At 44.3% G+C, this 12,652-nt stretch overlaps 2 protein-coding genes across 2 annotated transcripts; one reads left to right on the top strand and one right to left on the bottom strand.

The window, feature by feature from the left end:
• Positions 1–385: 385 nt before the first annotated feature.
• Positions 386–8,171, top strand: smcr8a (Smith-Magenis syndrome chromosome region, candidate 8a). Its single transcript, XM_076753490.1, has 3 exons — positions 386–1,606; positions 2,985–4,751; positions 5,543–8,171. Exons 1-3 carry the CDS (start codon positions 1,005–1,007, stop codon positions 6,000–6,002), a joined length of 2,829 nt encoding a protein of 942 aa, XP_076609605.1. The 5' UTR covers positions 386–1,004; the 3' UTR covers positions 6,003–8,171.
• A 964-nt stretch (positions 8,172–9,135) lies between these two features.
• bud31 (BUD31 spliceosome associated protein) lies at positions 9,136–12,648 on the bottom strand. The gene is made up of 4 exons (XM_076751570.1): positions 12,459–12,648; positions 11,113–11,235; positions 10,554–10,720; positions 9,136–9,688 (listed from the first exon to the last, which is right to left on the bottom strand). The coding sequence occupies exons 1-4, from the start codon at positions 12,550–12,552 to the stop codon at positions 9,638–9,640; spliced, it is 435 nt and encodes a 144-aa protein (XP_076607685.1). The 5' UTR covers positions 12,553–12,648; the 3' UTR covers positions 9,136–9,637.
• Positions 12,649–12,652: the final 4 nt, after the last annotated feature.

Below are 12,652 nucleotides of genomic sequence, written 5' to 3'. Positions count from 1 at the left end.
TTGAGTTTGTGAATGTTTTTGATTCCAAGGGAGCGTCAGGACATCTTGCAAATGCTTCATCGTAGTAAAACTTGCTGCAAGCTACCAGCTACCCAAATACACATTATGTGAAAAATCTAATAATAAAAGCTGTTGAGCTGTCTGTGGGACTGAATCATGACCTTAGTTTATCTAAAATCCTGATAACCGTCCTGCTTCAATCATAAACAAATGTCGTCCTTAACTGGGAGACTAACAATAAATGAGTGAGTGACTCTAAAGGCCCATGAATCAAAAGCACTCATCGGTCATCACTGACAGAATATGTTAAATTTCCGTTTCAGGGTGGAATTCCTCCAGATGGGCAGGCGGATTGGTCACCTGACAAGACTACAACCAGCTGGGTAAACATGGCGTCTGTGTCTGGATGTGAAAATTACACATAGCGGTTCTGTCACTTAACGTAGCGTCTGTCGCACCGGCGGCCCGCAGTTCAGCCCGAAGCACAACTAGGTGATGGACAGGACGCGTGAAGGCGGGCTGAGGAGAAGCAGAGACGCGCTGCTCTGATGCCGCTCCACAATTTTTCTCTCTGCACAGCATGAATGGTCTGATGCCTGCCCGGATTCTGTGGTTGGGATAATTGCTTTTGTTAACAGATGCTCTGATTTCTGATTGATTTCTTTCTATTTTATCTGACACATATCCGGCCTCTGGTTCTGTGGACTGGCTCCTGTAGGGGTGCAGCTGAATTCTGGGCCCATTCTGCACTGGGACCCTCTTTTTTATATTACATAATCAGCTGGATTTTTTTTATTATTTTTATTTTTTTTGTGGTGGACAGTCTCTGTGTCCCTTGAATCTACAGCTCTTTTAACCTCACCCACAAATGTGCAGCAGAATGGGCGATCTGACCGCACTCTATGTGGCTGCCCTCCACCGCTGCGCTCTGACAGCTGCTTTATGACTGTGGATTGTGCTGCGTTGTGTGTTGTGTTTCTCATGCCTTGCTCGACAACACCACGATGATAGGCTCACCTGACCTGGTGGCTTTCACTAAAGAGGATGAGTATGGGGAGACAAATCCCGACCCCTGGGCTGTACCGGAGGAGTTCTCTGTCCCCCTCCATCCGCTGGCTGACTCCAACCCCTGGGCCAAAACCTCCTATGCCAAGTTCACCAAAGACTTCATCCTCATCTCTGAGTTCTCGGAGCAGGTGGGCCCTCAGCCTCTCCTCACCATCCCTGATGACCCCAAAGTCTGCGGCACCTTCGATCTCAACTACTTCTCCCTGCGCATCATGTCAGTGGACTACCAGGCCTCCTTCGTGGGCCATCCACCTGGCACTGGCTACCCAAGGCTCAGCTTTGTGGAGGACTCGAGGGTTGTGTTGGGCGACTCGAAGGAGGGTGCGTTCGCCTACGTCCATCACCTTACACTTTACGACCTGGAGGCGAGGGGCTTCGTGAGGCCATTCTGTATGGCGTACGTTTCAGCAGATGAGAGGAAAATAATGCTGCAGTTCCAGGAGCTGTCCCTCCGCTTCTCACAGGCCTCTGAGTGTCTGAAGGCCGGGAACAGGAGAGCATTTGCCAAGGAACTCCAGAGGAAGCTCCGGGACCTGGAGTAAGAACACCTTTCCTACAGTGTTCAAAGGGAGTTTCTCCAATCTAAATCTGATATTTTAATATGAATCATCTCAAATCTTTTGTTGAATCATTTTGGTGAATAGAATAGAAAATGACCAGATTATTCAGTTGGGGCAACAATTAGCTTGGCCCCTTATAGACCCCTCGTCCCCGTCCCTACCTCATACCAACTGCCATCTGTGTATTGTCCATGCACCAGTTGCCTCAGTGCGAACAGAAGACGATACATGGTAACTTGATCAAATACCCAGAGACCAGTCAGGGCTCTATACAGGAATAATACCACCACACTAGAGGGTTTTTGTATGTCAGTTCATTGGCAGAAATTTGATTAAACACAGTTTTATTTGGGGACATGCACCATGTGAGCACATTGTAAACCAAATAGTGAAGCTTTAAAAAGTAGAAGTATCTGTCTACCAGCCTGTGTCATAAAATGGGATAATAACAGTGCCGTTTCAGGAACTCTTCCCTCTGAAACTGAAATATTGTGTGATGTTATTCCTTGATGAAAATCCGTAACAAAATTACAGTTAATCAAATTACCAAAAGCAATGGACATGCAGTAAACATAAAACTTCTGAGCCCCAGTGGAAGTTATTCAGTTTCTAATCCAGCTTTGAGTAACAGTACTTATTTGTCTTTTAAAAATGTGTCCAAGCTTTTTTTCAGTGTTTTTTTTTTTTTTTTTTTTTTTTTTATCTTCAAATCACATCAACGTGTAAGAGACTTATAAATAACCAATCAGAAATTTGTTTGATCTTTGAGTTTATTGAATTAGGATATTTTGCCCAGAAACATCTGGTTGCATGAGACCAGTGCAGCCATGCTAACGGCTCTGTGATTCTGGACTTAGGCAAAGAAGTGCTTTGAGCTAAATGCCAACATGCTCACAATGACAGTACTCGCATGGTGATGAACAGAAGGTATGATGTTTAACCACTTTCACCATTTAAATTTAGTGTGTTAGCATGCTAACATTTGCTAATTAGCACTGAATGAAGAGTACAGCTGAGGCTGATGGCAGTGTTATTAGTTTCGCAGGTATTTTATTTTATGTTTCAGTTTATGGTAATCCATCCAGAGGTTGTTGGGATATTTCAGCCTTGGCCAAAGTGGTGGGGCACCCACCCAACTGACCAACATTACCACCCCTAGCATGGCTAGCAAGACTGACTAATGAACCCCAAACCTAATCTTGCAGCTCACGATGTCCCCTGTTGCAGGTTTTCAGTGTTTCTTGTGTAGTGGTTTCTCAGTTACGTTGGCGCTCCTCTTGAAGGATTTTGTCAAACTGTATTCCCTTTCCCTATATGAACACATGTGAATCAGTAACTCTGTTGTGTCCACCTCAGGTACACTCACTCTGTGCTGCAGAGGGAGGAGGGCCTGCAGAGAGAGGCAGGGCCTCAGTGCATGTACTCCGCTCATGCTGTTGAAAAGGCCAACGAGCTCGCAAACGTGGAAAAGAGCATCTATGAACACAGAGACCTGCTGAGACAGATCAGCTCCTACCATCACCGTCCCCGCCGAGATCCTCACGCTGCCACCTGCCAGAAGTGTATCACAGAGTGTTTGCGCGAGTGTGAAGAGCTGTTAGAAAAATACGGCAAGCTTGCCAACCCCTTCAGTTACAGTGACAAAGGGGAGAAGGGGGAGGAAGGGCAGGGTCAGAATGATGATGAAGGAGGAGAAGAAGAAGCAGAGGAGGAGGAGGATGAGGGTGTCAAACGAAGGCCGTCCTACACGCCACAGCTGATCAAAGCTAAGTCTCCAAAGTGTTTCGACAAGCGCCTGAAGACCCTGCAAGAGCTGTGTGACAATACTTTCTACGAGGCCACTGTGGGGCTCCTGAAGGAGACGGAGAGGAGTTTCCGGGGGGACCTGTGCTACCTGCACACACGACGCCTGGACAGGGCGCTACGCAAGAAACAGAGAGTTACCAACTTCCTGTTTGAGGAGGACCTCGGTGAAGATGATGAGGATGAAGGGGGAACACTAAGACCGTTCTGTGCTGTGAACCATGCTGTAGATAACTATACACTCTTAAATCCACCTCCTATTGTGCTAGGACCAGAACCTCTAGAGCTAGATGCTCTGGAGCCTCCAGATCTTTTAGACCTAGCCTCTGAGACCAACCATACTCAAGAGTTGTGTGACCTTGGACTTGTGGAGGCCCATCTGGAGTCCTCTCCCTCAGATCAGACTCTGGAGACCCAGGAGAGCTCGGAGGAAACCAAAGGAAGCTTCAGCAGTGATAAAAGTGGGATGGGTCAAGCAGAGAGACAACAGTACCTGGCTAATACGACATCAGAAGCTCCTGATTCTGACCTGACCCCTGACCCTGGCCATAACACTGACCTGGAGAGGGAGAGCAGCAGTGAAGAGATTGAGACCACTGCTGGGGAGGATGAGGGTGACCAGACACCTGTATCTTTGCTGGAAGTCATGTCTGAGCTGGAGGCCAGCAGGGAGGATGAGTGTGATGGAGTAACTGATGGGGCTTGTGAGTTGGAGTCTGATTTGTTGGTTCCAATAGACACTGCATGTTGCATGGCCCAAGAAGGTTTCCTCTATGAGGCTTCTGCCCCAGAGATGGCACCTTGCCTTGGCCAAAGTTCCCACCCTCAGCCCAGTCAAACCTTGGTGGTCAACCAGGAGCCCCAGGCCCTCCTTCCACTCCAGGATGAGTATGCTGTGGGTTCTCCCTGCTTAGAAAGTCCCACACCTGGTCTGGAGCTGCCTGTTGGGGATGCGGTGTCCCGTACATCAGCAGAGGATGGTTCAGACTGTACCATGAGTGCTTCCACAGGGTCTGATCGGGCTGCCTCACCTCTTGGCTACGGGGGAGTGGTGACCCTGCGTCATAGGAAGAAGGCTGGACAAGGAGCCTTGAGGTTTGTGCGACAGTACCCGTTTGCCATGCAAGCTCTGTGGTGTCTGCTGAGCGGCAGAACGCTGGTGGTGCTCGGGGCAGACGAGGGGAGGGTCCGCCGACTGGTCGCTGCTCTGGCCCTCTTTGTGCCTGGTCCTGGCAAGTGTGGAGAGAGGGTTCAAGCCTGGCTGTCCTGCCCCTTCACCCTTACCGACCTGCAGAGGTGGAAACTCATTGGATTGCAGAGGTATTTTTATTTATATTGATGATGTTACTAACACAGATTTCCTACAACACTGAGCATGATGCTACACTAAGTTCAAAAGTCTCCATTAATGTGAAGTTTCAAAATGAAAGTGCATTCAGTCTTGTAGCTTGGATCACATCTTACTCTACTGTGACTCAGTCCTCGATGACTCACACTACGCTCTATTCAACTATTAAACCTCCGGCCTCACAGCTGTCCTTGAACTTCTTTTCATTTGTACTCATCGTTGCTTACGACAGAGTGGGTTGTCAATTCCCCCGAAGCATTACGATATTTAACTTTTTTTTAAAAATTTGCCATATTGTTACATGCTAAAGGCAAGCCAGCCTCCATCAATTGAGTCTCACACATTACAGCTTAGTTAGTGGAATAACTGAGAAATGAAATGTGTGGAGAATTCTGAAGCACTTTAAACTTTACTGAATCGTGACACCACTGTGACATGAAACTGTGGATTTTCTTCATTTTTACACCCCTTCTTTATAAATGTTGAATACATTTGCGCAGACAGATCTGTGCGTTTATGATTCGCTATTAAGTTGTTGTACACTGACTGCTTTTATCTTGGTACTGCTCTCCAATGGCATTGTTGTGGACCAAATGCTAATGTTAATGTTAACATAAAGACAGAACTGGACATGCAGACTGTACGTATGGATGACTTCAAATGTGTCAATCCAACAGTTGTGGTCTTGACAATCCTACCTGGAAAAATATTCATTTCACTCTCTGTCTGTCTGTCTGTCTGTCTGTCTGTCTGTCCCCTACAGAGTAGCGTCCCCTGTGGGATCCAGCATGTTTTACTCGCTGTCCCGCTACAGTCGCTACATCTCCATCCTGGATGCCGACCAGAAGACCTTGCGCTGTCCAGCGTATCGTGGCCAACTCCTCGCCAACATTGCCGACCACCGCACCTACATCCGCCGTGGTTCCACTTACTTCCTTCACTTACAGAGCACGCTCTGTCGCCTGGCAGCCAAGGCCTTCCTGTTTACCTTCACCCACCACCTCCACCTGCCTGTCAGCTCCATGGAGGGGCCTGAGGTTGTGGAGGGCCGACGCCGCTGTTTCCTGCAGGAGCAGCTGGGGCTGGGCGAGGAGGACAGCCTGATACTGCTCTACCTCAGCCAGCTCATCACTCAGCAGTACCTGCAGCCCGCCACCGGGGGCAGTGCAGCAGCAACTTGTTTTAGTTTTAACTACACCACCAGCGTTTTTTACAAAATCTAATGTAATACTGGGAGGAGGATTTCAACACATGTTTTAGCAGAAATCATCTTGACCCTTTGGTCTCTGGACCAAAGGGGATCTTACTAAGGTCTTTTAGGTTCAGGACAAACTCTGAACTGGTTATTATTTAATCTCTCTCTGCCTTGCTGTCTTTTTCTCTGGTCTTACCTCTGTGTGCAGGGAAAAGGAGACAGAGTGAGTGGTGAATGTCAGTTAGTGTGTACTTGCGTGTATTTGGTCCAGAGCATGTAGACACTCACAAACACACATAACAGAGCAGACCGAGGTCGGCTCTGCTTATTGTCCTTTGAGTCATTTATGTGTTTTTTCACTTCCATGGAAAAAAATGTTACTTGCACACGCACGCACACACACTTCATTCTAAAAAAATCTCAATCTGTGTCTCCTAAATGCTGGTCTGAGCTCAGCCAGCTCGCTACAAGGTTCAATCACAGCTCTGTGTTAAATCCCACCAATCACTGAGCAGTTTGTCAGCTATGCTGTCATCTCCACGATACGTAAACATGTTTTTCAGGATTACTGCGACAAACTCTCGGAGAACAGACGCGTCCCTGAATCTGTCCAGGAAACCTTATTAGCAGCACGCAGGCTGGTCACAGCTGGTTTTGTGACGTGCCTCTTTGAAAACGACCACACAGCTTCCAGGGCCAACACATTTCTGAAGCTGATCCTTTTCATAATTCTGTTTCCCTTTGAGCTTTCTCTTTTATAATTTTAACACACATTCCTGCAGTATCGGATGAATCTCCGTTTTGTTCCGAATAGAGACACAATGTTGGATTTTAACTGAGTAGTATTGACCTTTGAGAGTAAACATTCCCAGAGGCTGCTTTCAGGTTGTGATGCATGAGGGAGTGTGTTTGCTGTGTGAAGTAGACCCAGTGAGCTCCACGTGATACTGCATGTCCAGAGAAATAACGTCATCACGTACGCACTCACCCAGCAGCAGCAAAAACCTGTCGATATTAACCGCCGGCGAGCATTTTCATGGATATTACTCACTCAGTCAGTTGCATTTTAAAGCTACTTAACCTAAATGTATTGAACTTCACTGTTGTCTTACAGTTGTGTGAGAGTGTTGTGGTGTTAGCATGAGGCTGTCTTGTGCCAGGGTGAATCACCGTATTGATAATATTTCTGTTTTGTTAGATTTGGATGAACAGACTTGGGCCAGATGCTGAACAGTTTGGGGAGACGTGGATGAGACAGTGATGTTGTGCTTGTATAGATTTTATTATGAGGAAAATGGATTTCCTGTGCCATCAAAAGCAAAACTCTAAGCAATGCTAAGCTTGAGACTTGATTTAGGACAGTTGCCTATTATTTATATATATATATATCTATAACAATCCTGTGCTGTGAACAAAACTCGACGGTTTTATATTTATTGCTTTAGGACAAAATTTAAATTTGACCATCATGCTGAGTACAGCCAGATTTCCGCTTCAAAGGATGCTGGAGAATTTCACAAGAACAAAGTCTTTACGTTTAAAGCTCTGTCACGTCGGCCAGCGAGACGGCACGCTGTCAAAACGTCCTTGATAGTATTTTAGATTTTACTGTTCCTAATTCTTTGGCGTCTTTGATGGGAGCTGTACTTCTGTATCTAGGATGGTAACTGTACTTGTGACTGCATGGTCAGAGTTTTAATGTGAAAGGTCAAACAATGTGGGCTCATGGCTGCTGTCCTTCCTGCTATGAACAAGGCACATTTTGATTTTAAGGCATATGCATTTTAACTGTTAACAGCAGCCTTTTTTAATTCCACCTTATGTGTTGTTTTATTTTAGTGCAGTTTGGGCTGAATTATTGTTTATTTTTTGCCACATTATGTCTTTTTATTTTTTACTGATTGGATAACACATTTCTCTGCTAATTCCTCTTTTTTTTAGTCGTTGTTCCTCTAATGCAAAAAGGTGAATGTAATCTGAATAAGCCATACCACAGTGTGCTTAACATGCCGTCACTCAGTGTCCTTATGTTGCCATATCATGTCTACCTTTTGTATCTCATCAGGAGGGGCTGTCTCGCTCCAGCCCTGTAAGACAACGATGTTGCCAGTGATTTTAATAAAGCACGTTGTGAATGTCTCGATGCCTTCATGTAATGTTGATATTCATTTATTCCATTAAATTATTTGAACCAGTTTCTTTTGTGAGTGGATGGCTGGCTAACACAGATTGTTCTGAATCTCACTGAGATACTGGAAGAAACAGACCGATGCAACTCGGAGATCAGCATTAAATGTCAAACATCACAAACTCCAACAGACTTGTGTCTGTGTGACTTGCTGTAGCGATGACGGATGTGTGAGCATTTGAGGTGTCATAAATAATAAATGCTGATCTGTGAACACGTCTAATTGCCCTGCTGGAGCAGCAGAAGGCGAAGTGGTGGACTGAAGAGAAAGCAGCTATAAATTAATGGTACAAGAACATGTTTGCAACAATACTGTTAACTCTTTACAATAACATCCATCTGCAGGGACTGAGTGGGCAGCTCTGCGTGTGTATGTGTGTGTGTGTGTGTGTGTGTGTGTGTGTGTGCGTTTCCACTTGAGTCTTTAATGATAAAAACTGAGGACATTTATGGGAGATAAGCCTGAAATGTTAAGCCAGTGTTTGTTCTCTAGCAGCTTATTTGTGATCACCCAGGGCTGCACAGAGGAGAGCTCTCATACATACTTAATCAGCTGGCCTGAGGTCAGTTTCTTTATAGGTATACAGTGACAGAGTAAGGTTTAGATAGGAGTGAAGGCCATCTGCATTGTTTGTGCCTCAGATGGAAGAATATCTGCTATTCCCCATTGGGAGGACTCGTTCCATAGTACCTCACAGTTCGTGTCAAAATGTCACCGTTATGATGAGGAACTGAGCTTGCGCAGAGGTCACCGAGAGCAAAGCAGAAATACAAACAAATAAATGAAAAGCAGAGACACTGAACTTCATGCAGTTAGAAAATATTCAATGAAGTCTTTGACCTTCTAGCAATTTATTCCAAATCAAGAAACAGAGAAGATGTTTCTTTTTTTGAATTTATAAGATGAATTACGCTCAGACATTGGAACTATAAAACCATAAATTTTGTAAAATACAGAAAGTAAGAGAGAAAGTAAATCAGAATGGTTTTATTTAAAATTACACTACAAGAACAATGATGAAGACACATTTTTAAGGTTTAAGCACGGTGGCATTTGAAGCAAAAGCCTTGTTTAAATGCAACAAAACACGTTAGAATCTAAAATGACCTTCACAGTGGGTATGACTCGCTGGAATGACAGGCCTGATGTTGAAACAACTTAACCTCAACTTCCTGCTTTCAGAGTTGAGTGCAAAAAAAAAAAAAAAAAACAGCAAAAGAAAAACAGAAAAACAAATGCACTACAATATGGCCCCTCTCAGTGTTTCCTCCTTTGTCCCCTTGTGTTAAAAAGGAGTAAATTACCCAATACTGATCCCTATTGGGGCAGCTGAGGATGACGGTGAAGCTATCAGCCATTTGTTTCTGGTGCCGGTGACTGAAATAAGACAATGTCGCTCTTGTTATTTGAAAGATGGAGGCTGGATGAGCCCCGATGGCCAACAGAAAACAGACCGGAAGTCCAAGAACTGCACTTAACCAGAACATCCTCTACATCCACAGTGAGTGCATTCAATGATCCTTCCCTGCAGAGAAGAAAAAATACAAAAACAGCCCGATTCAGACAACAAGGACACACAGAGAATGAACAAACCATCTTATGGTCCATAATGTCTCCATTTAGGACAGTAACTGGATAACTGTCACCATTTCCTTCATGAAGCACTCAGTTTCTAAACATTCTGCTCAATTAAAAATATGTATTTGTTTTTGTTCTGCTGGTGGCTGTAGAGGTGGCAATGTAGTGTTTTCTATCTCAACGAGGATTAAAGTATGGATGGATAAAATTTGAAATCCAACATTCAAGCTCTCCAGCGGATGAATTCTACTGGCTTCCTCTGGCGCCTCCAGCAGGTAAACATTTTCACTTATTCTGTGAAACATCTCAACATCTGCATGACAGATTGCACCATCATTTTGTACAGACATTCATTTAGCTCAGCCTCAAGCACGGCTTATAGTCTTGTTAAAATTTGGATTTCACTGTTGTTGAAATTAAACAGAGGGCAGGGCCTCTGAAATTAACATAAGTTGAATTGGAAGTAAGGCCTGTGGGGTCTGATTGTTGCAGGTTTTGTTTCAGTGACTTCCTGTGGGTGACACACATGGCCAATCATTAATAAATATCGACACAGCGACTGGCGAGCCCTCTGGCCTCACTCATCCAATCGAACAGCCTGAGATCCTCTCTGGTCCAGTGAGAGATCTTTGAGCGTTGCAGCATTGTGTTTACTTTATCTCACTTGGGCAATTTTCCTATTTGTACTGTCTGCACTCATGTCAGTACAACAGCAAGAATAATGCAAAGCAAAGGTGCAAACCAAGCCTTTAAGGCATATTTAGTACAAGCTCTCACTGGGACTGTTTTTCAAAAATCACTGTCAGACTTACGACTTCCAGCTTGCTCTTGGGGACTCTGCAGATGCAGTTGGTTCCAAAGTTGGTGTCTCGTGTTTGGATGCAACGCAGGCAGCACAGGTTCTCGTAGCCCTGCTTCTTCCACTTAGCAATCAGGTTCTTGTCCGCATAGCCTTCCTTTATACAGTACTCATACAACTCTGTCAGGACACAAACACAGAAAGACAACAACACTGGTTTTGCAACTACAACACAGAGTGTAACTATGAATGGGTTTCATATGTCTGATCATGTGCAAATGCAAAACTAATGCAAAAAGCTTCTTGCAATGGAGCAAAAGTGTAAACATCTGAAATAAATGCAATTGGAAAATCTAATAAACTTCATATCCTTTGGCAAGTCATCACATAAACATTATTCAAACTCACAGAACTGTATTTTAAAAATCTACTGAAGATACCAAACATGCCATGCTCGAGTACAAGGAAAGATGCTATCAAATACTAAAGTCGAGGCAGGGAGAAGAGGGAATAAATGAGAAGGTAACGGGAAACATTAGACGTTCAATAGCTAGAGTGGAAACTCTGTCTACCTCTGCTGATGGCTTTCCTTTTGTAGAAGAGATCGTAGATGTATCGACTCCGCTGATGATGCAGCCTGAAAATTGGCCAAAGAGACTCCACCTTTCGCTTTCCTTCGTGAGGCTCTGTTTCAGCTGAGAGGAGAGGAAAACGAGAAAATTTAGCTTTGGTAAGTAAAAATTAAAATCAAGGGTGCACCTTCTTGAGTACTTGAAATACCTCCCTGGGCTCCATGTGAACAGTGGCAATGACAGTGGTTTCACACTTGAGGCAACACATTAATCTGCTGTTATAATTGCTCCACTCCTTTGTGCATTCTTTCCTCAGCAGTTTGGAACCTGTCTGCAGTGTCACCCACAGAAGAATCAGTGAGGTCGGACTCTAATGTTGGGCAATAAGGCCTTGCTCTCCGGTGACCTTCCAGTACATCTCACAGGTGTTGAATGGGGTTGAGGTCATGGTTCTGTCCAGGTCAGTTCTTCCACGACAAACTGGGAAAACTATTTCTGTACTGACCTGGCTTTGTGCTTGAAGGCATTTTCTCCAGCGCTCCCAAACTGTCGCCACAAAGTTGGAAGGACACTTATGTCTACGACTGCTACTAACAATTATTTTCTTTGTTGATTGACCTTGCATTTTTTTCTAGATTAATCGATTAACTGTTTGGTCTATAAAATATCAGAAAGCAGTGAAAAATGTTAATCAGTGTTTCCAAAAGCCCAAGTTAACATCCTCAAATGTCTTGTTTTGTCCACAACCCAAAGACATTCAGTTTGCTCTCATAGAGGCGTAAATAAATTATAAAACCTTCACATTTAAAAAGATGGAATCAGACTAATGAATTGCTTATCAATATAGTTGCTGGTTACTTTAATAGTTCATAGATACTAATGGATTAATACTTCTGCCTAAAGAACAACTGTATACAGTAATATTAATATGCCCCTTAACTACGCGGTAGAGCCCAAATCAATGATAGTGTTGGACATACCATCTATTTGACATAAGACAGCCATACAGACAAAAGCCAAGTTAAAATAGGAAAAGATTAAAGATTCGCATCTGACTGAAGTACAGCCACCTCACCGGCAGACGTTTGACTGGTTGATGAACGTGAGTTTCCTGCAATCGTGTTAAGCATCCATTTACATAATGTAAAAAAGGAACTCTTTTTACCAGCAGCACCCAAAGGTTAATCATTTGTAAAAGAAAAGTGAATGTTCACCCGTCAACAGGTAAAGAAAATGCGAAGTGAGGGCTGAAATGATTTGGCCACCATAAACTGCACATTGTGTCAGATGTTACGGCCGATTGTTGTGGAGACCATCGGGATCATCATCTTCTTCTACCGGCTTACCTTCTCTCATTTTCTGATCCAGCTCGTCCAAAGTAGGCTCAATGAGCTCCCAGCCGTCTGGGGGAGGCTTCCGACTCCTCTTTACTTTGGGCATTTTTCTCTGTTTTGTACAAAATAGAACGAAACTTCACCGTGTTTTAGTCTTGTTTCGCAAAACCGTCTCAGGCGCTAAAATTTGCCGTCACAGGTTGGGG

Source organism: Chaetodon auriga, chromosome 16, assembly GCF_051107435.1.
Source record: "Chaetodon auriga isolate fChaAug3 chromosome 16, fChaAug3.hap1, whole genome shotgun sequence".
NCBI lineage: Eukaryota > Metazoa > Chordata > Actinopteri > Chaetodontiformes > Chaetodontidae > Chaetodon > Chaetodon auriga.
Note: the sequence above shows the minus strand (reverse complement) of the source record. Positions and strands in the feature narration are given on the sequence as shown.

What these genes read in the sequence shown, in the direction of transcription:
- bud31 (XM_076751570.1), bottom strand. Translation starts at nt 12,552, where the DNA reads ATGCCCAAAGTAAAGAGGAGTCGGAAGCCTCCCCCAGACGGCTGGGAG. An exon ending in GGATCAGAAAATGAGAGAAG is followed by an intron (nt 11,236 to 12,458) that starts GTAAGCCGGTAG and finishes CTCTCCTCTCAG; the next exon opens with CTGAAACAGAGCCTCACGAA. An exon ending in CCAAGAGCAAGCTGGAAGTC is followed by an intron (nt 9,689 to 10,553) that starts GTAAGTCTGACA and finishes TCTTCTCTGCAG; the next exon opens with GGAAGGATCATTGAATGCAC.
- smcr8a (XM_076753490.1), top strand. Translation starts at nt 1,005, where the DNA reads ATGATAGGCTCACCTGACCTGGTGGCTTTCACTAAAGAGGATGAGTAT. An exon ending in AGGAAGCTCCGGGACCTGGA is followed by an intron (nt 1,607 to 2,984) that starts GTAAGAACACCT and finishes TGTCCACCTCAG; the next exon opens with GTACACTCACTCTGTGCTGC. An exon ending in AAACTCATTGGATTGCAGAG is followed by an intron (nt 4,752 to 5,542) that starts GTATTTTTATTT and finishes TGTCCCCTACAG; the next exon opens with AGTAGCGTCCCCTGTGGGAT.